The 25499-nt window shown below is 34.6% G+C and overlaps 6 protein-coding genes across 8 annotated transcripts; 3 read left to right on the top strand and 3 right to left on the bottom strand.

Annotated features, from left to right (window-relative positions):
- Window positions 1–465: 465 nt before the first annotated feature.
- Window positions 466–4715, bottom strand: LOC124444488 (reticulon-4-interacting protein 1 homolog, mitochondrial-like). 2 transcript variants are annotated; one of them, XM_046995113.1, is made up of 9 exons: window positions 4711–4715; window positions 2354–2617; window positions 2220–2288; window positions 2033–2157; window positions 1917–1965; window positions 1711–1847; window positions 1378–1567; window positions 1224–1316; window positions 466–1123 (listed from the first exon to the last, which is right to left on the bottom strand). In XM_046995113.1, exons 2-9 carry the CDS (start codon window positions 2603–2605, stop codon window positions 1007–1009), a joined length of 1032 nt encoding a protein of 343 aa, XP_046851069.1. In that variant the 5' UTR covers window positions 2606–2617; window positions 4711–4715; the 3' UTR covers window positions 466–1006. The 2 variants fall into 2 exon arrangements, with proteins under 2 accessions (XP_046851069.1, XP_046851068.1); XM_046995112.1 differs by lacking the exon at window positions 4711–4715 and having other exon boundaries at window positions 2354–2856.
- Window positions 2929–4160, bottom strand: LOC124444490. Its single transcript, XM_046995115.1, has 2 exons — window positions 3701–4160; window positions 2929–3596 (listed from the first exon to the last, which is right to left on the bottom strand). Exons 1-2 carry the CDS (start codon window positions 4055–4057, stop codon window positions 3135–3137), a joined length of 819 nt encoding a protein of 272 aa, XP_046851071.1. The 5' UTR covers window positions 4058–4160; the 3' UTR covers window positions 2929–3134.
- Window positions 4090–10102, top strand: LOC124444484. Its single transcript, XM_046995107.1, has 17 exons — window positions 4090–4490; window positions 4565–4756; window positions 4848–4998; window positions 5077–5192; window positions 5276–5366; window positions 5676–5763; window positions 5870–5971; window positions 6101–6687; window positions 6719–6817; window positions 6928–7075; window positions 7280–7608; window positions 7763–7919; window positions 8014–8185; window positions 8565–8696; window positions 8790–8906; window positions 8980–9073; window positions 9498–10102. Exons 2-17 carry the CDS (start codon window positions 4580–4582, stop codon window positions 9599–9601), a joined length of 2664 nt encoding a protein of 887 aa, XP_046851063.1. The 5' UTR covers window positions 4090–4490; window positions 4565–4579; the 3' UTR covers window positions 9602–10102.
- Window positions 10068–12758, bottom strand: LOC124444491 (cell division control protein 42 homolog). Of its 2 annotated transcripts, XM_046995116.1 has the most exons (6): window positions 12658–12735; window positions 11995–12019; window positions 11345–11483; window positions 11146–11218; window positions 10908–11017; window positions 10068–10840 (listed from the first exon to the last, which is right to left on the bottom strand). In XM_046995116.1, exons 3-6 carry the CDS (start codon window positions 11447–11449, stop codon window positions 10553–10555), a joined length of 576 nt encoding a protein of 191 aa, XP_046851072.1. In that variant the 5' UTR covers window positions 11450–11483; window positions 11995–12019; window positions 12658–12735; the 3' UTR covers window positions 10068–10552. The 2 variants fall into 2 exon arrangements, with proteins under 2 accessions (XP_046851072.1, XP_046851073.1); XM_046995117.1 differs by lacking the exon at window positions 11995–12019 and having other exon boundaries at window positions 12658–12758.
- Window positions 12759–12789: 31 nt separating this feature from the next.
- LOC124444487 (26S proteasome regulatory subunit 7) lies at window positions 12790–17347 on the top strand. The gene is made up of 13 exons (XM_046995111.1): window positions 12790–13014; window positions 13297–13334; window positions 13771–13852; window positions 13929–14020; window positions 14167–14306; window positions 14609–14681; window positions 14811–14906; window positions 15000–15164; window positions 15334–15421; window positions 15633–15756; window positions 15906–16081; window positions 16382–16443; window positions 16916–17347. Exons 1-13 carry the CDS (start codon window positions 12942–12944, stop codon window positions 17009–17011), a joined length of 1305 nt encoding a protein of 434 aa, XP_046851067.1. The 5' UTR covers window positions 12790–12941; the 3' UTR covers window positions 17012–17347.
- A 163-nt stretch (window positions 17348–17510) lies between these two features.
- Window positions 17511–25482, top strand: LOC124444493 (vigilin-like). The gene is given in 21 exon segments (XM_046995118.1): window positions 17511–17676; window positions 17834–18123; window positions 19372–19584; window positions 19674–19871; window positions 20086–20301; window positions 20664–20766; window positions 20847–21058; window positions 21137–21241; window positions 21314–21392; window positions 21467–21487; window positions 21490–21638; window positions 21784–22089; window positions 22310–22441; window positions 22578–22796; window positions 23009–23230; window positions 23409–23709; window positions 23785–23984; window positions 24119–24358; window positions 24424–24654; window positions 24726–24941; window positions 25007–25482. Coding segments are annotated over 20 exon segments (3882 nt in total). The 5' UTR covers window positions 17511–17676; window positions 17834–17874; the 3' UTR covers window positions 25277–25482.
- Window positions 25483–25499: the final 17 nt, after the last annotated feature.

The raw sequence follows: 25499 nt of genomic DNA, 5'->3' as shown, positions 1-25499 counted from the left end.
ATGCAGCTGCCAATCTCTAAACAAACATAAAATTCAAACACCCTGAAATATTAGTATTTTTCCAAAAACGCCTTCACCATGTGCTTCATTCACTTCAATTCTGTCGTGAATACTACGTTAATCTTTACAGAGATCATCAAATTTCTCCAACATGCAGGTCTTTGAACTCTCCAAATTAATCGTGCAAGTTAAACGTTGCATGTTTGCAGGTGTAATAAATGATTGCAAATCGCCCCATTTTCTTATCTGGTCAGGAATCTCTATGGTCATACTGTGTTTATATTAAACATTTGATATACTGCAGAGCACATTTACGGTATATTGGATTATGAAGGGAAAATATCGTATCTATAGAGAATCTGCATCGTCACCATCGAGAACATATTTACAAGGCAAAATCTGTAGATTTCCTTGTTCGTTATATCAATATGACAGATGTATGTTGACTAATGATATGACGCAAAATAAAGTTATATAAAGATATTTAATGGCTATATCACGCCCAGCTATACCTGTAATTTCACGATGAATCAATCTATTGATATGACAGATGTTTTACTACTCATAAGTACATATTATAAATTTTCTTTTCTCCAACTTTGGACTGTATGTTAAATCAGAATTACGTTAACTTTCTATTATTCTTTTTGCTGTATTTTTTTGATGGGTGGTCATTTTAAAAAATCTGCTACACAAATCGATCACGTATTATATTATATTGAAAAAAAGTTCAACGAGGATTTCGATCTCCTGTCAACGATGTTTACAATAAAAGCATAGGTAGCCCATATAGATAACAGTGGATTAAGCTAACCTATCTTCAAGTCTTGACAGGAAACAAAGTTGTCTCGTGTATTTTTTCATTTCTTATATGTTCTTCCACATTCTTCCGTTACAGACACATATTTCATCAACGCAGGCTTTCAATATTTCATTAAAACAGGCTTTCAATATTTCATCAACGCAGGCTTTCAATATTTCATTAACGCAGGCTTTCAATATTTCATTAACGGAGACTTTCATAGTCAACAACAATTTTTCCTCTCAAATGTCCCAGGTTCATTTTCTCAAAAGCTTCTGGTAATGAATGAAATGGGAAAACGCTATCTATAACAGGAACGACCTGCAAATAACATATGTTTGCTTGTTTTTAATGTAAATGGATAAAATTTGATAGTGACAAGTATATCAGTATCCACTTATAACCCCATTGAAACACATACCTTCCCTTTAGTCACGAGTTCGTTAAGATAGTTGAGTGCATTACTGTTTGGACGAAAAAATCCCCAATGGTAATCGAGATTAGACTGGAACCTCTGAAAAAAAAGCTTTGCGAGTAAGAATTGACGAAACAATTTATTGTGTTTTTAATCTTACCAATGTTACTGCCTTCCTCAGAAACGTATTCACAACTGCTAACGTGCCCAATGCGAGGCCAGATTCGTCGACAATGTCCAATAGTGGAGGCATTAGTGTAACGTATTTCGATGTCTTGTTACACGACCTTTTGGAACCACTTTTGAAGTATTCGAGATTTGTTCCAACAGAATCCAATATCACATCATACCTGATTTGTCAAATAAGGGATGTCGTTTATACTTGATGTTTTATCGTAAGTTAAGATGGCTCAGTATGGATCAGGATAAGAGTTGTTTGTAATGACAAGATCTATGAATGTTAAACATTTGAACAAGATAAAAATTCCTTCACCTTGGCTCATTTTTTAATCTTTTCACAAGATCTTCTGTTTTATAATCAATGACATCATCGGCGCCAAGCTTTTTTACCAAATCAATGGCATCTGTGCTACATGAGGTTGTCACATGTGCACCCCATTCCTTCATCATCTATACACATAAATGATCAAAACTATCCCCAATGTAAAAGCTTACAAATATAATTTATTTTTTCCATACCTGAATTCCAATATTCCCAACACCACCACTTCCTCCAACTATAAATATTCTGTGAAAGATGGAAATTTTTTGATTTTTTTAACACAAACAATTTTTAATTCTATAATCCATCATACCGTTTTCCTTTAGCATTCTCCTGTTTTAATCCACAAACATTACATAATGCTGCCCACATTGTTAGATAAACATACGGAAATGAAACAGCTTCAACATAGCTCAAAGATTTGGGCTTGAGAGCAATCTGAAATTTATTTCTAATTGTGTGCCTTCAGTGATATTGATTGAGAAGAAAATTTATCATACCTCATCTTGACCAACAAGACAATACTCAGCAAATGAACCTTGTTTCCACACTGCAGGGGTCCCCCAAACCTGAACAATGATGTTAAGTCACTGTCCTGTGTCTCTGGAATGTTAACCAAATGCTTTATACCAACCTCATCTCCCTCTTTCAGTCTAGTCACATGAGAGCCTGTCTTCACCACAATACCAGAGAAATCTCGCCCAAGGATCACAGGAAACTCAGGCAAAGTGGACCTATTAAGTTTTCTTAAGCCTTTAAACAACACAGAACCAAATCCTTGAGTCATTTTTACATCAATAGGATTCAACGAAGCTGCTTTAACTTGTACCAAGATCTCGTTGGTACCCAAAGATGTTGGTAACTTAATTTGTTCGAGTTTTGGCATATGTATCTGCACCTCCTTATCAAATTTGTGCAGAAGCCATGCTTTCATATCCTTAGGCAGGAATTTTGTACTAAAATAAAAATTTTGTCTAATTGGGGTATTTATGATACAACAGCTCCTTTTTAATATGTTTCTAGCCATGTTGTATTTATTTTTCCTTGGAGTAACCTTCAAAAAACGTTGGTTATTCGGATAAATGTGTTGGTTTAATTTATTAACTTTATTAGGATCATAAATGAGCCTGCGTTTGACAACATGCTTGGCCAGTGTGCTTGGCAAACTCTTTCCCTAACTTTACGTCATGTTACTGTGATGAAAACACATTAAGCATAAAGATCATTATATATTTTTATACAGTACAACAAATTTCCCAAAAGATATAATTTATGTTACATTGCCAATTTTTATACTAATTTATATGAATAATTAGTGAACTTTAAAATATTCATTGTTTCCCTACAGACTATTTTTGTTTTACTTTAATGCAAGGTTTTGTTGGTTATTGTCACATGATGACTCCTTCACAGTCCTACCAGACAATATTTTCATTCTCTTTACCAGTTAAACTGTCATTGAAGGAATCCTCCAGGTTATTGTATTGTCGGTATTTTACAAAAGCTTTAGATCTCAATTTGTCACCATAAGATGGCTTTGAATGGTTGTCTGTGGTCACAACAAAGTTTTTGCGTTGAGACAGAGGCATACGTGCCACTTGATTGCTAGCTATCGATTTCTTCAACACTTTCTTTTGTAGCTTATCTTGATGGTCATGTTGCTTCTTTGATTGAGACTTTCCTTTCTTGACAAGTCTATCAGTTTCATCCAATGACATTGGTGTATTTGGTGACAGAGGAGTCAACTGCTTTGGAGTACTTTGAAACTTGCAGAAGGGTGATGCAGCTTCATGACAGGGTGCTGTATTGTCCTGTGATTCAAAATCTTTTGAAAGGAATTCCAACACTGTGTTCTGCTGAGAAATGACATTGATGCTCTATATTTGGGTAAACAAATCAATTGAATTGATAATATAACCTGTCAGCCATAAACGAAGGTTTTATGAATATCAACATTTTGTTCAATAATTTCTTAATATACCTCATTATCAGAATGAAGATTCTCTGTGCTTGCAGTTATGTTGTGAAGACCACCATCATGAATTTGCAACTTTTCCAATTGCATTCGCAATTGACTGTAAACATTTCTATTCTTTTCTGTGATGTGGCCATCTTCAGTATTGATTGGTGTGCGTGGTACATCGTATGTCGGAGACCTTGGATCGCTTTCTACACAACCAATATAGTTTTCCTGTTTCTTTTTTATTGGCGTTCTTTCAAAGAGAGAGCTGGGTGAACGTGGGTCCCACATTGAAGATATACCAATCTCTTTGTTAACTTTTGGAGTTTGTTGAATTTCATCTTTCTCAAACGCCTCTTTGCTTTCACTTAATCCCATGTCGATCAATTTTAAAATTTAGTGCGTTTATTTGACGACTTTGATGATATAAAATAACACAAAAAAGTCTTATCGTGTAAACAGAAGCAACGGAAAGAATTCAAATAAATACTACGTTGAAATGTCAAATTTAAATTTAAACACCATCATAGTGGACCAATCAGAATGCACTAGATACCGCTGTGTGTACACCTTACGTGTACGCGGGCGTTTAAAATATAAAATATATAATAATTCAACACAACGAATATCAAAGAAATTCTCACAATTTTTTTGGAAAATTAAGAATTTTTAGTGAAATAAAATCACCAGTAATAGTATTTATGATTTTCCCTTTGAATTATTTTCTCGAAAATTGTTTTGACGACTTACTGAGGCTTTCAAATCTTGAAAACAATTCGACTTTGGTTCGTTGTTATTGGAAACGAGGAAGGTAATGCTTCCTAAAAACATCTAGACAAAGCATCAGATTGATTATGACTGAGTTAAAGATTATTGTTTGATTAGAGGAAGTAAACAAATATGGTTGTTCTCGAAGATCTTGCTGCATATGAAGATCAGAAGATAGTGGAAGAATCATGTGTACATACACATTCTAAACCATCGTTTTTCACACCGGACTTTCATTCAACAACGAAGCCCGATGAAGCCACTGATACACTGCAAAGTGCTTTTTTGAAGTTCAAGAAGAAAAGACAGGTCTGTTTTCATTTTTTGTTTTACAATGGGATATACTTGTCACCAAGGTACGATACAAGTCACAGGCTGTTTTTTTCTCTTGAATATTTAGAATAAGTTACAAAGTCTGTCTTCCATAAACTGTGACATTCCAAAAGAGCACAGAAGCCGGGAAGAAACAGATGTTTTACGAGCAAAGTTTGTGCAACAAGCATCGTGTTATTTTGGAGTTCCTTACGCCAAGCGATACCATAAACCAGGCAGTATGAACGTAAACATTTTAATCAACTGCCTTTACTGAATGAAAATCAAGTTGATTATGTTTTTAATTTATTGACCAGCTCTTGAGTATGAAGCTCCTCTATTTCTTGATTGCTGTGGTCTAGTTCGTAAAGTTGTGAATGACTTGAAGGATGATTTTGGTTTCACAATTGGTCCATGGAATCAAGCTTACATGGTATGGCTCTGAAATTTCTCATCCATCTCTAATTTATCACTATTCTTCATTAAAAACTTTTCATCCGACTTTTTCTCACATAGTTTGATACGTTGCCCAATGTCGTACGAAATGTGAACGCTATGAAGCCAGGAGATTTGGTTTTTGTTTCTGGCATTTTCTACGACTCAAGAAGTAATCTATTTTTCACTAGTGATCCTATTTTCATTTTATTTAAAGAGATACACCTACTGCACAAACTCTTATACACTAGCGGGGACTTTTTGCTTTCGTTATGCTAATATTTCGGTCTCATATGGGCGATAGCATAATGCATAATGTGCCGCTTCCTACGTACATTAACTTGGCAAACAATGCCAAAATTTGCTTATCAAACCAATTAAGCAAAGGAAATCGGCTGATTACCAATTATTTTGAAAATTAGAATCAATCGATTTCCGAATATTTTCTTGTTCATCTGCGCATTTTCACTACACCGTTTAGAAAAGAAACAGAAGCACGATATTGTTCATGTAGAAATATGGGCAGGCAGTGGGAAAAAGACTATTGGAGCCAGGTGGAAAACAGGAAAGTATGTATTGACATGCTTTTACAAGCTACAGCGAGGTGGAAGACATGTTTTTGGGCATAGGACTAGTTGCTATAACTATTTATTTTTTTGGTGTTTTTTTTTGTAGAGTAGAACTACATGATTCATATGAATACACATCAAAAACGTACTATAACATGGTGTATCATTTTAAATCCATTGATACTTGGCTGCAAGGAGTTTGTAAAAGGTAAACAAAAACTTATGTGTCGTTGTCATTTTCTCTACTGCTAACGTGAAATAAAAACACGATTTGCTTTTAAAATAAAGAAAAAAGGCACTTTGTGTGTTTACACCTTTTTTTATCTAAATTCTGCAGCTTTTGCCCTCAACATCCATGGAAGATTCCAGCTGTTGTTCCACGGAATTCGATCTTTTTTAGTCTTGAAGACGAAAATATGCTGGCAGACGAGATCTTTGCAACGAACAACGATCCACGCAGTTTGTCTGATGATGTAACCCTGTTGAACATCGATACACGTGATAAGGAAAGTTTTCAAAAAGATCAGAAGCATCTTGGGATATTTGAAGAAAAACTGACATTCAGCGATGTTAGCAATTGGTCATCCCAAATATCAGAGTTAAATTTTGAGTTTCTCAAAACAAATTTACATTGTTCTAAAAGTGAACATATAAAATGCAGGCCTGCTTATGCTCAACAAGAAAACATTCATTTATCAAGAAGCGGGAATCTTGATTTCACAAGTCCGGCTCTTCACAATGCCAAAGACTGCAACTCTTGGTTAGTAAACGATTGCTTCTGTGAGCAATGCACTGCTGTCATCTGGAATGATTCGTATGAAATGATGATAGATTACAGAAGCGACGAAATCGTAGAAATATACCCTCAAGACAACGATTTCTTGGAAAGGCAATGTATTAAACCATCAGACATTGAACATTGTCGTGGGTGAAAACGAGACCAATACCATTAAAGATGGCTTGTGTTTTTCTCTTTCTTGTCCAAATCCTCAAAGAAACGTTACGCGTAATTCTCGTAAACTCGTAGTTGCAACGGAGAGCAAAAAAAGAAAAGGTTGTTTTTTTTTTCTATGTATGCATTTTATCAATCCGACTCTACTACTTTTGTCATCGTTTTTTCATCTTTTCTTGAGATTAATTTTTTTTACATTTTACCTAATCTAGACGACTCTACACGAAATTATAATCCTGACCACAAAGGAGAAAATGCAAATCAAACATCAAAACCATTTTGCACACCAAGTAAATCACGCATCAGAGTTCATGAAAAGTCAAAGACATTTTTCATTGGTGGACAAAATGGATCAAAAATGTAAGCACCATTTACAGCTTACTTAACTTGCATCAATAAAATTTGACGTTTTAATTTATTTTTTTGGGCTTTTGCTTATTACATCTTAATGCTTTTGTGATCACAATTAGCTACATTGAATGAAATTTGAAATTTAGAGACGTTATGCTGTAGTCGTTGTTCATTTCTTTGTCTTTAATCTCGTTAATGACTGTTGTGTTTCAGAGTCGATGCTACTTTATCTTCGTTTGGTTGGACGAGAATTTACGATAACAGAGATACAACATTTTATATGAAATGGGTTGAGTGCAAAAAACACATCGATTTTACTCGTTTTCGCGACGGAGAGCAAATGGTCAATCATATTCCAAATGGTAGTCTACTTACTACAAAAACTGGATTGCTGATGAGTTTACAAGACTTTGAAAGACTGAACGGGAAAATACCTCCAGGCCATATTGGATCTCATTTGGTGATGAAGGATTTTGTTCCGGAAACATTTAAACTTCAAAATCAAACGGAGATTGAGAATTTCATTCTCAATATATACAAAGGTATGAATCTTAACTAATAACAGGTAAAATGAAGCCTGGAGAGGTTGGTATTGATTGATGGAAAAGGACTTTTAAAATGGTTCACTTCTTGGGAAATGAATTGTTTATTTATCTACAGAACCAACTGAAATAGTAATGAACGTCTCTTGTGTAGATGGCGAAATGTGGATTTGTAAACCAGCTGGAATGAATCAAGGAAAGGGAATATTTCTCGTTAGAACTCGTGAGGAATTAATTGAAAAACTTCAATGCAAAACAGTCAATAATTCTCGTCAAAGATTTTTGCCAACTGCTGGTAGAGTCATTCAAAGGTGACTATTGTTGAGTTTTGTAAAGTTTCATAATGGATTGTTGTTGCACATTGAGAAGATGCATCCATAATTTTGATTTGCAATTTTTATTCAGGTATATCGTCAATCCTTTCTTGTTGAACGGTTTCAAGGCTGACATTCGTGTGTACATGTTGATCGCGGGCACGTGTCCATATATGGTCTTTTACTATCCAGGTTATGTAAGATTATCATTGGTTCCATATAGCCTGAATGAAGAAGAAATCCACGCTCATTTGACAAACCAGGTGAGAAAAACATGTGGGATTAACATGAAACTGAAGCACAAAATTTTAGTTATTAGTCAAGCTTATTTGTTGTTTAACTTCCTGTATTGTAAGGCTAACTTTGGAAGAGATAAAGAACCAGTATTCTGAGCCATTGTTGAAATTTATGAAAGATTTTTATAGTAAAAAGCAGAAATATACTGCCAAAGTAACAAGCTTTTTTGAAGTTAAATGTTTTTTTTCTGTAAATTTTGCGTACTATTTTGCTATTTCACCCATGTCTCTATCTCATTGAGCTTTGTTTTTTTTTCATTAATTTGAAAGCATTTTGAGAATTGCGCACTTAGGTTGTTTTCATCTTTCTATAATGTTTCTCGATGTTTAATTTTCTATTGTTCAGTACATTCAAAAGAAACATCCATTATATGCACAAGTGAAAGAAGAAACTATTTGGAGTTTGCAACAACTTCAGGAATACATGAGCCGAAATAATATCCCCGTTCCTCCTGATTGGGTGGCTACTGCACTTACGGTATGGTTGCAAAGAATGAACCAATCACAGTTGATCATGACATATAGCATTTTATGATTTATTTTATTTACAAGATTTACATGTATTTTGTAGAAACGGATGAAAGATATTATGTTGTATTGTTTCCAAAGCGTTCGTTTCAAATTGCAAAGTCGATTGGGATATTTTGATTTATTAGGCTTTGACTTTATGATGGACGAAAATCTGAATGTAAGTTGTCTTGTTGTAGTATCTCAGTTTAGATTGAAAAGCTAATAATGAAAATTTATTTTTATTCGTTAAGGTTTGGTTGATTGAAGTAAACGTAAATCCTGCGTTGCATACGAACTGTAAGATTTTGTCAAGTTTCATTCCGGAGCTGGTTGAAGACACATTGAGTAAGTCTCCAATTTGTGTTTGTTATTGTTTTAACATTTCATGGAAGTCGACCTTTTTCCTCGTTTCATCAAAAACACAAAGGTTTTCTTCAGTACATGTAAATTTATCTACTTGCAATACGGTGACATTTTTGGAAATGAAACGATGTGAAAATGGGATTTGTTAATGCATGGATAAGATAAATTATATTTTCATTTTTCGGCACATTCCATTACAGTAAAATAATTACTAGGAAGTTCATCTGTTAACCTCTGTTTTAATCTAAAGTATCTTTACCCAGTCGAAGAGCCATATCTGATTTTAACTTCGTTATTAAAGAAAATACTTTTAAAGTCTAATTAGCTAAGTGTTTGTCGTCAAGATGGAATACATTTAATGTGAATAAATAGAAATATATTATCACCTGTTTCTTCCCTCCTATAGAGTTAGTCATTGAAGTATTTGAAAAAAGTCGACGAAATAAGAAAATTACGAGCGTTGAAAATCTTGGAAAGTTTCAGTTGATTTTCAACGAAGGCGAAAAATGAGAAAACAAGATCGTCTTGTTATAGTGTCAGTGAAAATCACGCCGTAAAGTGTTCGTGTAGCTCGGAGATTTCTACGAACAAGAAACACGTCATGCGTTGTAGAATTCTAAGTGGGACCAGAGAGTTGCGTTGAAAACGTTCGATGAATCGGAAAGAAAGATTTCCAAGAAACAAGGTTATGGTCGGCTATGACATTTCATGCAAAGGTATTTGTTTAGTGACTTAGAAATGATATTGACTTGGCTAAAACAACACACATTTACGCTCCGAAAGTCAGTATCTTAATGCGTTTGACCTCTTCATGACAAGTGGCATTGTAAATAAAAAAATGAAAGCATGATTTCGTAAAACCGAGAATTTTTAATAGCCAGCTCTTTACTTTTAGTTAGGCAGAGTTGCTTGCATGAATGTACTATGATTATTATGCTATGTTCACCCTTGTATCCATTTTAATAACCACCAAAAGTAATGATGTCATAAATTTATTTTGAGTACAGCAAATCGTGCGATGCCTTTAAATTATAATTGTGCAGTAAATAACGCGAGAAAAATATTTAAAAATTTCAGAGTCAAAGAAATCAACAGTTATTTTTTACGTAATTGAATGTAGATCTCTCTCTACAGATTATCACTCAAAAATTATAAACATATCAATTAATAATTTTCCGGCATTCACCAAGATTCATCAACTTTGTTAAAAAAAATTGACATCTAACAACTGCTTTCAATGAAAGCATTGTCTTGCATTATTGTTAACAGCAATATTGCAATAATCAAGGAAAGCGCCTCTCAATATTGTCCACTAATATACAAAATCACAATTATAAAATAAACGCATATAGTTCTTAAATTAAGACTGCAGTCAATCGTCATATACATGTTTTTCTCATACACGCATGCTGTGTCGCCGAAGTTTTTCAATACAAGCCATACAACTACATTGAAATCTTTCTACAACAAAATGCATTTCTTCTTTTTGGGTTGTTCAGGCGGTTCTAAAGCGGCTAATATCGCCTCGTCGAACACATTTTTCAATCCTTTTTGAGTTAATGCGGAACATTCAACATATTTGACGGCGCGAAGTTCCCTTGCAAGTTTCTCTGCCTGCTCAACGGTGATAGGCTTCTGTCGGTTTTTCGCGAGTTTTTCTATCGTCGTTGCGTCGTCACGCAAATCCACTTGCGTTCCCACCAGAAGAAACGGCGTTTTTGGACAATGATGAGTTATTTCTGGCACCCACTGAAAGATAAAAATACAAATTAAAGCATGAGGTGTTAGGTCTATAAAATAATAAAAACTTTTTTACCTTTTCTTTAACATTTTCAAAGGAAGCAGGGGATACAACAGAAAAACATACAAGAAAAACATCAGTTTGTGGATATGATAATGGTCTAAGTCTATCATAATCTTCTTGACCTATAAATAAAATGACAGTGTTTAATGCAAGTAAATAAATACCTCTTTTAACTATAGACAACAAATCACCATTAGTCATTCTAATAATATAATTGTAACATTAAAGGTAAGTTGACCATGAGAAATACCTGCGGTGTCAAAGAGACCTAGAGTGTATGGTTCACCACCAATCATTACCGTTACAGCATAGTTATCAAATACCTATGGTTGAAAAAATGTTTTAGTGGACATCAATATTAAATAATACCAATTTTCAGATTAGTAAATGAGTAGCAGTAAATATGTCCAGGGTAAAAATTGATTTTCCAGTAATGTATTTCAACTTACCGTTGGTACATATTCACTAGGAAATTTGTTTGTCGTATATGAAATCAGGAGACATGTTTTACCAACAGCTCCATCACCAACAACCACACATTTTATAGTTTGCATTTTTATTTGAATTATTTGATGCTCAACAAACAATCTGAAAATGACAAGAGGACATTTAGGTCTATATTTTTACAGAAAGTTACATTATTAGTGAAGCATTTCCCTCAAATACTTAATATAGGCTCGAAAAGTAACACATTATGAAATATAGATAAATATTGCTCTTCTTTCTTAAATATTAGAACATGTCACAATACATCTTACCAAAGAACCTGTTGAGTTGTAAATTTACTAGTCATAAAAGATTTATTGTTACTTAAAACTATTTCAAACCTTCTTCGATCATAAGAAAAAACCTATTTTTCGAAAAGCACATGCACATTCATATGTTTGAAATTTCTGGGGGGTAATATGAATAATTATAAGAAATAATCCTAAGACATTCCGAACATATAAACAAACGTGACATGACAGTTAATGAAGTGACGTTTCGTCTGCTATGTTTAACAAAACCATTTATATTTAATGATAAAAGCGTCGATATATTTCATGCAAAAACAGGTATTTCTACGTGGAAGACATCAAACACACATCCGGTAATATACCTTAATAGTCTGACCAAAGTTTCCGCTGAAAAAAAGAAAAGAAAATTCGGACTCATTCTACTGAATTCATCGTAGAATCTTTCAAAAATTAAATCCCAATATAAGCACATCTGTATTTTTTAATGTTCAACCGATCTCAAGGTACAATTGACACAACAAATTATACCTGAATGTATTATTATTCAAATAATGTATAAACAAGAAACTTCGTTGATTTAAAAGCGGCAAATGATTTTTGTACACTCGCAATGTATACTTTGAATGTTGAGCAAGAATGTTGTTCCAGCAAGGCGACTTAAAAATAATTTATTTATACCTGTGGTTAATGCGAATTTCTGAATTCCATATGACACAGATCGAAGTTTTTATAACAAGAAATAACTACACAAATTATCAAATATTATGTACTTCTAGATCTTCTATCATAAACATTACCAAAGAAATTGCTTCTTACTGTTTATTATAAATCATTATAAAGAACAATCGCAGTGGAGCTCTGACTAAAAAAGAGAGTTCTGAGCAGACTCATCCCAAAAGAAACGATGTAAACAGAATTGATTATAAACGCCTCCTTTTGAAGGCGCTTTGAAACAACCAATCTTAACTTCACGCCAAATCAAAACTCTCTCAGCCCTTGTACATAACATTAACATAAATACTAACCACTTTTCCCGTATATAAAACACCAATCCTCTGAGTATAGCCGGTAAAAGAAGAAACGTTGTTAGACTGATTATAAGCTTTTCTTTAGCCTTGCAGAGGGCGGTGGCGTAGCCTGCACGTGCAATTTGATATTCACTGCCTGACTTTTCGGGCTCCGCGAAAACGAGGCACCTCTAGGGTTGTGCTAACCGCGAGGAGACTGGCACTATAATTATAATATTTTTCATACAACAAAAAGTAATCACTGAATTTCTTGTGGTAAACATTCAATTTTTCAGACGATCATGCCCGATTATTTAGGAAAAGATCAAAGAAAGGTAAAAGGAAATGAAGATAAAGAGGAAAAACCGTTTCAAGGTAAAAATTTTTTTTGAGATAGTCAATAAATTTTCATTATGTTTGTTGTTACTGGTTGAAAGTTGAAACCAATAACTTCATTCTCTACCCCCCGGTATACATGTTTCTCCAAATGACAATTGTAACTAATGGCCCTATGTGTAAACAATTAACCAAAGCCCTACAGTCACAACACCAAAGGAGGGAGGCCGCTTCAGCATTGTGAATGTTCAACAAATCAAGGGATGTTTCAGATTTATTTAGTTTTATTCCCATTATTGAAGGTGTATGTTTTTTATTTAGCTCTTGATGAAGGTGATATACAATTGTTAAAAACATATGTAAGTTTTCACTCTTTGTAATCTACATATTGTTCTCATAAACGCTCCTATGCTTTTCTACAAAGAAAATTTTTGCTACAAGTCTACAACTAACCCAGACTGGAAAGTTCTCGGGTGCACAATACAAACTTTCTAGTCTGGCAACCTATATGCAAGATTTCAAATATTTAAATAATCTTTCCATGGTAACTTCTAGCATCCTTTGGGAAATGTTTACCATTGAAAAGTATGTTGTTATCTCTTGCAATCATAAAAATACCATGTTTTGTAAACATACACAGATTTTACTGTTTGATTAACTGTGATTATTTAATTACTAACTTGTTGATTAAGATAAACCACCATTGAATAATTGTGCTCATTTTTTCCATGATATAATGTACTTGGTATATGACAAGGCAGGTTTCCTCGTACAAATTCAATTCCATTAATATAGGGAGCTGGATCATACAGCAAAGCTATTAAAAAAGTTGAAGAAGATATCAAAAACTCGTTGAAAAAAGTCAATGAGTTGACAGGTACATCAATATACCATCGCTAACTAATTCATCAAGTTATTAAACTCTCTGCTTCATTTTTTCTCACTATTTAAAGGTATTAAAGAATCTGACACCGGCTTAGCTCCTCCAGCTCTATGGGATTTAGCAGCAGATAAACAGGCTTTGCACAGTGAACAACCACTTCAAGTATGAAAATTTTCAATTGTTTTATCAATCATGATCTTATGGAAAAGGAAAAGCAGTACATGTGTTTTCATCTCATACAGTAAAGTTTCTTGCATATATTTGTCATCCATGATTTAATAATTTTTATTTTTGCTTTTCTTATTTAGGTTGCTAGGTGTACAAAGATCATAAATGCAGACACAGATGATGCAAAATACATTATCAATGTCAAGCAATTTGCTAAGTTTGTTGTTGATTTAGGAGATCAAGTTGCCCCGACAGATATTGAAGAAGGAATGCGTGTTGGGTGAGAAGTTTTGTCATTTGATACTTTTTTGTTGACCAAATTATCTGTTTAGATTTAGTGAGAAAAATCAACAGATCAATTTATATTTCCATGGTTACATGTTATAAGCAAATGATATATAACTACCATAGAAAGCTAGGTTTATGTGAAGAAAATATTTTGTGTAAGAAGTTGGTCTATCAGATGTCTTTGATAATTTATGTCAAGAAATTGATTCCTCATACTTTTCGATATATTTCGATATATTGACGAGTTTATTGACAAGAAGGTGAATGCTTAAATGATAAATGTCGAACATTTAGAGTTGATCGTAACAAATATCAAATTCATATTCCTCTTCCACCAAAAATAGATCCCACTGTCACAATGATGCAGGTAAGATGTTTTTCATTTTATTTCCCTATGGTTTACATATGTAATGTGATTTCTTTATAGCACTTGGTATTGTCGAATTGAGTTCTTCAAGAACTATATTTTAACTATGTGCTTGGTACCATAATCTAGGTTGAAGAAAAACCCGATGTGACATATTCTGATGTTGGTGGATGCAAGGAACAGATTGAGAAATTACGAGAAGTTGTTGAAACACCTATGTTACATGTAAGTTTTGACAGTTTGATTGTTAAGTTCAAGCATGATTTGATCATAGATTTTTACAATGAGTGTAATTTCATGTTTCATGTAAACATTTAGCCAGAGCGATTTGTAAACCTTGGCATTGAGCCCCCTAAGGGTGTGCTGCTGTTTGGACCACCTGGCACTGGTAAAACTCTCTGTGCACGCGCTGTTGCCAACAGAACTGATGCTTGTTTTATCCGAGTCATTGGTTCTGAACTTGTTCAGAAGTATGTTGGTGAGGTAGGAAAGGAATGTTTGTATAACATATGGTGTTTTAAAGTTTTTTAAATAACTATTTGTTGTTATGGTTTTGAGTTTTAATTTTATTAAGTTCACGCAGCTACATTTTCCTTCAGTTTTCTACCATGAGTTATTATCATGTGAGTTATTTTCAAAATATTATATTTAGGGAGCAAGAATGGTTAGAGAACTGTTTGAAATGGCGCGAACTAAGAAAGCTTGTATAATATTTTTTGACGAAATTGATGCCATTGGAGGTATGTGTTGGTATGGGATTACCTGACCAGGGGGGTGGGGGTTACAAACCTTAGTTGCTTACGGGAGGGTTCCCGGTGAAAACAAGTAGACTGACCATGGTACATCAAATTTAAGCCGTGTGATATCTTCTCGTGTCAATGGAACTAACGCAAAAGCCTTGATTTAGGTTTCAAAAGAATTCTTAAACATAACATCTGTGATTTTTTCCAGGGGCTAGATTTGACGATGGTGCTGGTGGGGATAACGAAGTTCAAAGAACTATGTTAGAACTTATTAATCAACTGGATGGATTTGATCCAAGAGGAAATATCAAAGTATTAATGGCTACAAACAGGTAATCAAAACGAAGAGGTTGGATTCAATATGTATAGATATGGAGTTATCTTTAAAGCGAATCTTACTTATGAAAATAGTTTTAACAGTGAATGTTGATTTTAGAAAAATAAAATAAATTTGTGTTTTCGTTATTTCTGCCATCCGTAGACCTGATACCCTTGATCCGGCTCTGATGAGGCCTGGTCGTCTCGATCGTCGAGTTGAGTTCAGTCTTCCAGATTTGGAAGGCCGCGCAAGTATCTTTAAAATTCACGCAAGATCCATGAGTGTAGAACGCGACATACGTTTTGAGCTGCTTGCAAGACTTTGCCCTAACAGCACAGGTTTGTTAACATGTAGAATTTACCTGTATTATATCACATGGTATCACATGCTATCATGTGGTATCATGTGGTACCATTTCATAATATGAGAAATAGATCATTCCTATGATTTTTTCACCAATCTTTGTAGCTTTTTAATGTTGGCTTTTATGACGCCTGGATTGTTTCATTGTGAGACTAGGAATAGTAGCTAGGAATATTGTCTTTTTGTTTTCCATAACTGCAGTAATTTTCAACATACTCTTTTGCTTAACCTTGAAGGTATTTTTCAAAGATGAACAATTAAATATATTTTTTTAGGTGCTGAAATCCGAAGTGTATGTACTGAAGCTGGAATGTTTGCTATTCGTGCTAGGAGAAAGGTTCGCTTTTGTTCTTTGATATCTTTATTGTATAATAAAACTGTTGTATTTCAATACTCTGTCCCAAATATACTCTTGTGTAATATTGTTTACAATTGTCTTTCGTGAAATTTTGTTTCCCGCCATGTTTTTATTTTTTCTCGCTTCCCGCATAATTCCGTTGTGTACGTATTTTTATATATAAGAATTGAAGAACAGCTTATAGAAAAGACATTTTTCTTCAGTGTAAAGTACTTTTTGTCTACATTTTACTTTAATATTATTCATTATTTTTCCCATTCATTGCATTAGACATTATGTTTTTACTGTCATAGTACTTCATGTATCTGTGGGTGTTCTTGAGTCCCGTTGAGTCACCTGAATTTTTCAGGTTCATGAGACAATTGCTTAAATTGTCCAGCAAAAGTGCGAAGATCATATCTTCATATAATGTGGGTGTTCTTGTTATATACTTGTGCATTTGTTTCGACAGGTTGCTGGCGAAAAAGATTTCCTCGAAGCTGTTAACAAAGTCATCAAGGCATACGCGAAATTTAGTGCAACTCCTCGTTATATGACTTATAATTAAGAACGCTTATCCTCTGATTTTTTGCTTTTTGAAATCTTTGTGTAAAATAAGGAAACTATTTTAAAAATTTAAATTAAAATGTTATGAATTTTGTGGAAAGTCACCTGATGCAACTATTAAAGTTGTTAGAATTGATGGTATGAATTAAAACCTCGATATTGCTGACTAGAACTGAGATGTTTTCTGTGTATACCAAAGCATTGAGTGAACTGTAAAATGGATGTCAGGACATGGCTTTCCAGATTGATATAACTATTTTAGTATTATTGATTTATCGTTCATAAATGGTTTGATTGTTTTTCTTTCAAATATTAATAAGAATGTATTTTTGATTTAGTTATTCTTTTTATTTTAACATATTTTTGCAAATTTTAATCATCCTTTCATCAGCTGCTTGTTCGCGAACGTACCTATTTTTAGTTAAAACCTTTCCCCTCGGGCTTATCGGCATCTGATTGGCTACACGCGCGGTTAACCTGGGCATATACTTATTCTCTTTACGTCACACAAAATTAGCACATTCGAAGCAAGAGTTATGGAGCCTTGAATCGAAGTCGGATAGGAACAATATTTAACCGGCTTCTCACGTCGATCTGGATACGTTTCTATAAGTTATTGACGGTAGTTGGCCATTCTGGAACAGCTGTCATCGACACTTGTGTCAGGTTTGCAGATTGCACTCTTGTACTTCATCATCTTCAAGGCTTTGATAACAGTTCGAGCTGTGCTAGGCGATATAAATTTTATCGTTCTTGTTTATGATGTGACATGCTAGTGAATTGCCAAAGTTTAACGTTAAAAATTTATCGTTTTCATTTACAGTGACACTGTAGATCTTAGCCTGGAAACGGACTTGAAGAATTATGAATATCCAACCGGACGAGTTTAAAAATATGAACGGCATTGGTTTATCAAACGGTAGTACGGACACTGCCGAATTTCCCCATGAAAACGGTAATGACTTGGAGCACGAAGGATACACACCAACGTACGATGAAGCATTTCCACAATTGCCCGTTTCGAAAGCCCCAATCATCAGAAAACCTGGCCCAGCGAAAGCAACAAGCTATGCTGGTTCCACGCAAGCAATTCGATCTACAACCATTACACAGGTATGCCTTCTTAAAAATATCCAATTTAGCTTTACTACAATTTGCTCATGTTTTTAAGAGGTGTCTAAATCCGTAAACGAAGTAAATGGTTGCCTTTAAATTCATCGCTATTTACTTAAGCTGCTGAGGTTTTGACCGAAACTTGGTTTATTGTATTATTAACTTGTAAGATGTGTCGCTTTTGTGCTTTTAATGGCCGGCTTTCTTTTTGTATCGTTTCAAGCTTACAATATGACTTGGTGATGGTTCGTTGTGAAATATTGTGATATCATCGAGTTCTTTATGAAGAAATTTGCGACTTTTCTGCATTTTGCTCACGTGGCACTTCTATAGTAATTTAATGACGAGAGAAATATAAACCTTTCACAAAGAGTGCATTGATTTTTGAAAAATTTATGTCTCAAATACGAAAATAAGGTCGTTTTTGGTCTGCTTACATACCTGGAAAATTGAACTTAACTCCGAATTTGTTGTATACTGGATTGCTGTTGTGACTACCTAATTGTTATCATTCGAAAATTGTATGAAACAAAGGTCTTTTATTTTTGGTGCCTACTGTAATTGTTTTTGAAGCCGCGCAAGGCCAAGGTTCTTTTTGAAATTTCGTATTTCCTGTTACGTAAAATTTTCCTACATCGAAGCGTCTTCAAGTTTTCTTTCTTGTTTGTATGAAAGGGTACGTATATAAAACGCTTGACTTGTTTTCACATTCCACAGGTGTACATATATATATTGAAATGTTTTAATTAGCTCTATACTTTGTAACGTTAGTTCCAACATTTATTTTAACGTCATTGCACATTGGTATTGGTTTTATCGATTTTGTTGTTCTAAAGGTCGCTTGTGTAATTCTTAACTGCTTGCTCGGTGGCAATAAACAGGTTACAAACTTTACCAGGAATATATAATTTGTAATGAAAGCGCTTTGATAGTACATGATTTGTTATTTATTGTGTCGATTATTCATTTAACAGACGATTATTCTACCAAGGTCAGAAATGCTATGTATTAAAATATCATTAATTTAAATAACATTCTTTGATCTTTGAATTAGGGATGTATGATTTCCCAGTGAATGCTTTGGTTATTCTGTCAGAATCTTTATTTTAATGAAAGAAAATGATGTAGATCCATAATTCTTAAGGCAAATGACCTCAGAATTAATTTAGTCTTGAGATAAATCTTGATAAAATTAGGCTAAATTTGATTTGGCTCAGAGCTTCAGATTTTTATCAAATACTTTCATAGGTTTTTCGAATACCCATTGAAGATGTCAATTCCAAATTGTTTGGTGATTTTGGAGATATGCGTCAGAGTATGTGCCGCGATGTGTCGGCCAAGACTGGAGCATCTATTGAAATGAGCAATGCCAAGGACAAAAGTTTAAACATCCTTGCAACAGGCAAACCTACACAAGTTATTATGGCAAAGCGAGAAATTTTGAAAAAATTACAAACTCAGGTTTAGGAACTGCTTTGCTTCAAAAATCCCATTCTTGAAATTTTTATGTTGTTCTATAAAGTAATGTGATGTCTTTTGAACATTTCTAGGTGAAATGTGAAATACCAATTCCCAACGAGCATCACAAATTTATACTTGGTAAAGGTGGCAACATTCTCAAACAACTTGAGTCAGAAACTGGTACAAAAATCAACATCCCAAGGAATGATGATGTTGTGATTATCACTGGCATCAAAGAAGATGTGGAACGAGCTTGTCACGAAATTCAATCTATATCCGATAGAAAAGTGAGTAGGTTTCATGTTATAATTTTTCAAAAACGACAAGCCTTTGTTTTGTTTTATTTTGTTTTCTTACAAAGGATGTTCTCATGTAAATTTTTTGAATTTATTTCTGGTGGTTTTGTAGTTTAAAGTTTTTTTATTGTAAATCATCATATAACCATCCATAATCATCATGAAAAGATCCAAATTATTTCATTTTATCTTTGTGTTTTTGCAGGCAAAGGAAGGCTTTGAACGTTTGGAGATTCCTAGAATTTTCCATCCGTTTATACAAGGAGCTAATCAGGAGACAGTCAAGAAAATTGCTGCAGATACTGCTACAAAAATCAATATTCCTCCTACTTCAGTACAAAAGGATGAGATTACTATTTCTGGTGACAAGGAAGGAGTTGCTTTGGCCAAAGAAAAGATACTAAAAATTTATAAAGAAAAGGTAGAAAGATGCCTACAAAGCAACTTAATGTCTTAGCAGGAATGTTGAGTTATTACTGTTGGACAGTTGGAATGTGCTTCTAGATTTGTCATATGACCACAAAAGGAGGGTTTAGGATTTGTGATGGACATTATGAATGTGTACAAAAGTGTTGTGAGATGTTGCGTCATAGTCGTCATAGCAAATCCCTAACTATACGTATGTATAATCCCAAGCAGACCCTAATTCATCTTATATCTCATCTCTTATGTGACTACCATAGGAAAGTAAAAGATTTTTTTAGTGTGTCCAAAATCAGTTTTATAGAAATACTATAGAAGACATACTATGCTATATTGGTAGTTTAATAAATATGTTTACAGGAGCGCCGTGTGACACATGTTTCTATTGAAGTGAAGAAATCCCAACATAAATATGTTATTGGAGCAAAAGGACAAGTTTTGCAGGATATACTTGCTGCTACAGGTTTTGATTTTTCACAGTTTTTCTCTTATATCTAGTGATGAAATGATTCAAGAGCTTTGAAATTGATATGTGTTTCATAGGTGTTTCAGTTGAAATGCCTCCTTTGGACTCAGATGCTGAAACAATAACATTACGTGGTGAACCTGACAAGCTTGGCACGGCCTTGACTCAAGTGTATGAGAAAGCTAACAGTGTATCAGTAGCAGAGGTTGAAGCACCTCGATGGCTACATCGTTTCATGATAGGTCGTAGTGGTGAAAACATAAAGAAAATTACTCAAGATTTAGACAAGGTTCGTCGATGTTCAACCTCACGATTTTTTCACGATAATTTACATTTTTTCTAAATGTTTTTCATATGGTTTCAACAGTTGCACATTGAGTTTGTTGATGACAAAGACAAAATCTCGTTGGAAGGACCACCACAACAGGTGGAAAAAGCAAGAGAAGCGTTGGAGACGTTTGCCCGTGAATTGGTTAGACCGTTCCACACACCGATCACCTTTGCAACGTCTTATAATGACGGACTTTCTTTTGAAATCTTTTAGAGAGCAACCATGGATTTTGCTGAAGTTGAAGTTGACTACAAATTCCATTCTCATATAATTGGCAAAAACGGTGCAAATGGTAAAATTTTTTAACATTTTACTTCATATTTCCATGAGGTGGTCTGACTTAATCTTATATTTTTTTAATTCTAGTTAATCGCATCAAGGAAGAGACAAAACAGCCATAATAATACCCAACGACAGTGAAAAGAAGAGTTTGATCAGAATTGAAGGTTCACCTCAAGGTGTTGCAAACGCAAAAGCTGAAATTTTGGAAATGGCAAAAATTGGTGAGCAAAATTTGAAATTCTTTATCATAGCCATAGTTGATAGGCACCATTTATGTATTTATACTGCCATAGTCCTTGATAGAACAAAATTTGTACACACGCCCTTTTCATGATCACGTTGGCCAAAGCTTTCTTCAACGCAATTCCATATTAGAACACTTTTCTATGAATTTTTTCTAGGAAAATGAACGATCACGTGACATCATCATTGAAAACAAGTACCATCGTTCCATCATCGGTCCGAAAGGTGATGGCATGCAAGATATACGAAGAAAATACCCGGAAGTGCGTATTTCGTTCCCGGATGCTACGATTAGGAGTGACGTAGTGAATATCCGGGGACCTAAGGATCAGGTGGACAAAGTGTACGCGCAACTAAAGAAACAGAACTCGGAGTTGGTTGCATCAAACTACAACATTGAAGTGCCTATATTTAAGAAGTTTCATCGAAATATCATTGGACGCGGTGGTGCAACCATCAAGAAGGTATATTTAATATTACTGCTGGCATGTATTGCTTTGCTTTTCAATGTATTACTCGTATTTACATCGTACGTAATTATGATGCGAAACTAAGTAAGATATCACAGTAGTAGCGAGTGTAATTTACTGTTTGTAACTAATACTGATGTTGAAATGTTTTCAAATGTGTTTTTCGTCGCCAATTATTGCGTGTTCATTTCCTATTCGTTTTTTTATTGCAAAGATTCGTGACGAGACTGGAACACGTATTGACTTACCTGACGGTGAAAGTGATAGTAACATCATAAAAATTACTGGACACAAAGCTCAATGCGAAGAGGCTCGCGGAAGAATACTCGCTATTCAAAATGACCTTGTAAGTGACTGACGTTTATTGTCTGGTTTTAAATTTTAGTCACCAAACTGCATTTCTCAGCCACGAGAACATACATTTGTTCTATTACTTCTTCGACAACTTTAATGTACCATTATTTGTGTTTGCATATTTTCAGGAAAACATCATTGAAGAGAAATTGACCATTCCACATAAACTGCATAATGCAATTATCGGTGCTAAAGGTCGTCTTATACGATCCATAATGGAGGAGTGTGGTGGAGTTAACATTAAATTTCCACCTGGAGGATCAAACAGTGATATAGTTGTTTTACGTGGTCCTAAAGAAGATGTCGAAAAAGCCAAAAATGAATTGTTGCAACAGGCGAAAGAAAAGGTTATTTTCTTACGCTAGTAAATAGTTGCATGTTAAACTCGCTCTTCCTTTTTATAATCGAATATTATCTGTTATGTGAATCTAAAACCTTTGAGTATTTATTTATCTGATTGTTGAAATTAGTAAGTTACATTTTTACTCAACGAATTTCAAAAAACTCTTACTATTGTTGGAAGATTTTCTCACGGTGAGGGGATTCATGATTTTCATAGGAGTTGAACAGCTTTACTGACCAAGTTAATGCAAAAAGTGACTATCATCGTTTCTTGATTGGACGGGGAGGTGTCAACATAAGAAAAGTGCGTGATAACACTGGTGCCCGTATCATCTTTCCATCCAAAGATGACGAGGATCAAGAAACCATTCACATCATGGGAACGGAAGAGGCTGTGCGTGCTGCAAAACAAGACTTAGAAAAATCAATCAAGGATTTGGTAGGCAAAAAGAATTCAATGTTTGAGTTGTCCTCGTTTAAGCGAAAATAGCTAATGATACTCCTCGAAAGCATGGACAAAATTGGCTAAGATATATTTGTATGAGTTGCCACACAATTGTTTCTATGTCACTCACTTATACTAAAGACAGTTAAAACTCCTTCTTGACACTCAACAGGACAATATCGTCGAAGATGAGATTCATGTGGAAGAAAAACATCACCGCCATTTTGTGTCACGACAAGGCAAAGTGCTAAACGAAATCATCAAAGATTTTGGTGGCGTAACAATCAGTTTTCCTCGCTATAACAGTGGCTCTGATCGTGTCGTTCTTAAGGGCGCCAGTAACTGTGTACAAGGAGCTAAGGAAAGGATTTTGGAGATTGTCAATGAACTTGATTCAAATACCACAATAGAGGTTGTAATACCTCAAAAACATCATCGTTCATTGATGGGTGCTAAAGGCGCTACAGTGCAAGGTCTGTGATATTTTATCATGTAATGTTAATATGTTTCTTTATGACAGTTTATTTTCATCTCACGTCACGCTTTAGGAGTTCAAAATCGTTTTAATGTGTATGTGAAATTTCCTGAACGTGCTGCAACGAACGGTACGGAAAATGGCGATCATTCTCCAATGAACGGGGAAGGTACGACATCACCACCCGAAGATATGGAGACCGTCAAGAAGTGTGATATTATCCAAATCACTGGTAACATTGAACAGGTCGAGAAGGCAAAGGAAGCTTTACGTGTAAGTAAATAATGACAATTTGTTTATTCTAAAATGCTGTATTTTCAACTCTGTTTAAATACTTTCTCTGGTGAAGTAAAACTACAGACGTCAAAGATCTTTATATTTTTTAATACATACTTTGTGCATTGTAGGAATTAATTCCTATCACCGAGACGATTCAAATTCCATTTGATTATCATCGTTACATCATTGGGGCGAAAGGAACAAGCATTCGTTCAATGATGAACGAATATGATGTGAACATAATCATTCCTCCTGCACGTGACGAATGTGATGACGTTGAGATTTTTGGTCCTCGTGAGAATGTTGCGCAAGCCATCAATGCCTTGAACAAACGTGTTGACGAAATCGAGGCTGAAAATGAAGACAAGGTACTTTTGCTTGTGTGCATTTGAGACTTGCCATATTTTTAACCACAACGTCTGGAATTTTATAGGTACTTCGTAATTTCCAACTGGAAGTGTTTGTCGATCCGAAATACCACCCAAAAATTATCGGACGAAAAGGAGTGATCATTGACAGAATTCGCAAAGAACACGATGTTATGATTCAAGTTCCCTCGACAAAGTCTGGTGAAGATGGAGGCTCTGATGTCATCACTTTGACAGGTTACGAAAACAACTGCCTGGCTGCTAAAGATGAAATTGAGAGTATGGTAAAAGAACTGGTAAGGAGTGTTTATTCACTTTATTTTGCAACCTTAATCATGCAGTTAAAGCATTTTTATGCATTTTTCAGGAAGATCAAACGGTGTTTGAAGTGGACATTGACCCCAGAGTTCATCGTCGTCTTATTGGAGCACGTGGGGCCACCATCCGTAGGATTATGGAGCAATTCAAAGTAGACATCCGTTTTCCTCGCTCAAATGATCCCAATGGTCCTGTTGTGATCAGTGGTACCCCTGAAAACGTGGAGGATGCGAGAGATCATTTACTTATGCTCGAAGAAGAATATGTAAGTTGATTTCTTTGCTGTTTAGACGTTTGTAGTATTTTGTTGAATCCCTGGTATTTATTTAGCTTGACGAGGTTCGTGTTGAACAAGAGGAGAAAGATTTGGTTAATCATTATATGAATCCACCAAGCAAGAATAATGAAAGCCATGGTAAATCATACAGACCAACTGAATTTGTGGTCCGTGATGCTCCTTGGAGCAGGCCATCTCCCCCACTCTCTCCCAAACCTCCACCAGCCGTACTCAATATGGCGGACACGGAAGATTTTCCTGCCATTGGAAGCAGCAGCAAACCTTTCTCATCCGCTGTGTCCTGGGGACCACTTCGTCATTGAGATTTATTTTCCTACGTGAACTATAGAATGTGTTTATCTGTTACTGTTGTCATGAAATAGTCCTATTCACTTATCAAGTAATGCTTTGGACGCACTGCATTGAGATTAGTTTTTGGGTATTTTGCGTTGTGTCTAAATTTTGTGAAGCTAATTATTGAAATTTCAACATGCAATGTGAAAATGAAATAAAATTTTAACAATATCAATTTATTGTTGAGAAATA

Source organism: Xenia sp. Carnegie-2017, unplaced genomic scaffold (assembly GCF_021976095.1).
Source record: "Xenia sp. Carnegie-2017 unplaced genomic scaffold, XeniaSp_v1 HiC_scaffold_21, whole genome shotgun sequence".
In the NCBI taxonomy this organism is placed as follows: domain Eukaryota; kingdom Metazoa; phylum Cnidaria; class Anthozoa; order Malacalcyonacea; family Xeniidae; genus Xenia; species Xenia sp. Carnegie-2017.
This window is presented reverse-complemented; position numbering and strand designations above follow the sequence as displayed.